We start from the raw sequence: 1,377 nt of genomic DNA on the forward strand, positions 1-1,377 counted from the left end.
TTTATTGTGTTTGTGTGGCCAGCTCAGCCCACCAGGGGGCGGGCGGGCCGGCATGTGGTGCTGGGGGATTGAACCGAGGTCTCTGTGCTTTGCTTGAGCTTAGCTTGTTCTAAGTAGGTGCTTTAGACCACTGAGCCATCTCACCAGCCCGAGGGATCACTTTTAGTAGGGCTATGGCGTAGCACATCTGGGTGAGGGAGTCAGAGTGCGTAGGAAGACATCACCAGGAAATGCTAAGTAAGAGCCAGGTGCGGGGGCGCCTGTGAGGCCGCTGGGGCTACATGATGAGGACATAAGAGCAGCTGGGGGTCACGTGACTAATGGAAATAGAAACTTTCCTAATATCATTCATTAATTAGTCAGTTTATGTATTGGTGTACTGAGCATTGAATTTAGGGCCTTATGATCTCGATCTCCAGCCCTTTATTTTACTATATTTTGAGACAGGGTTTCAGCAAGTTGCTTAGGTTGGCCTTGAACTTGTAATCCTCCTGCCTTAGCCTCTTGAATAATTGACATCACAGGCCTGTGCCACCAGGCCTTTACAACAGTATTTGGGACAGCCATTTGGAAATGATGGCTGTATGTCTAGGGCAGGGTCTATCTCACTCTGAGGTATAGTCCTGAACTACTGCTGGTGATTGTGAAAAGAGCCCTATAGGGTCAGCTTGTATGGGTAGAGCCTCTGTCATTCTTCCTGTCTTTGTCCTGATTCTCAGGACTCAAGTGCTTGGTCCTTACAGCATTTGAGCAGCATCCTGTCGATCATTGGCACTGTGGGGATTTTTTTCAGATAGGCTGTCACTATATAGTTTAGGCTGACCTTGAACTCATTGTGTAGTTCAGGCCTGCCTCAGCCTCCTGAGTGGTGGGACTGTAGGTATGTACCACCATGCCGAGCTTAGCACTGTGCTATTATGTTCCCAGTTGATGCTGTCTGAGTGGCTGATCGATGTTCCTTCAGATTTGGGGCAAGAATGGATTGTGGTTGTGTGCCCCGTTGGAAAGAGGGCCCTGATCGTTGCTTCCAGGGTGAGTTGTACCTTTTGTCCCTTTGCCACAAGTCTGGTCCATGGGCTTCATGAGGGTTTGAGAGGCTACACTGTGAGAAGGACTTGTAAGGAGCCATCTCAGGCTGATAACCCTTTGGAGGAGGATGGGAGCAGGCACAGAGGCCACAAAGGACATAGGACACGTTTCACAGGAGAGCTTTGTCCCCACAGGGCTTCACCAGTGCCTACACCAAGAGTGGCTATTGTGTCAACAGATTTCCCTCCCTTCTGCCTGGAGGCAACAAGCGATACTCCACCACAGCCAAAGGTACCAGCGTGAGGTGTCTGTGCACTGTTTTGTGAATCAGTGCTAGTGGTCCATGCT

General features: G+C 50.0%; 1 protein-coding gene across 1 annotated transcript in view; it reads left to right on the forward strand.

The window, feature by feature from the left end:
• The window catches only part of Snupn (snurportin 1), a gene marked incomplete at its 5' end in the record, with an annotated part of 17,476 nt that overhangs the window by 3,360 nt on the left and 12,739 nt on the right, over nt 1-1,377 (forward strand). Inside the window, 3 exons of the mRNA XM_023712629.1 lie at nt 720-726; nt 928-1,032; nt 1,224-1,320. Of these exons, the coding sequence (XP_023568397.1) occupies nt 720-726; nt 928-1,032; nt 1,224-1,320 (209 nt within the window). The remainder of the gene's footprint in view (nt 1-719; nt 727-927; nt 1,033-1,223; nt 1,321-1,377) is intronic.

This window comes from Octodon degus, unplaced genomic scaffold (assembly GCF_000260255.1).
Source record: "Octodon degus isolate 3935 unplaced genomic scaffold, OctDeg1.0 scaffold00026, whole genome shotgun sequence".
NCBI lineage: Eukaryota > Metazoa > Chordata > Mammalia > Rodentia > Octodontidae > Octodon > Octodon degus.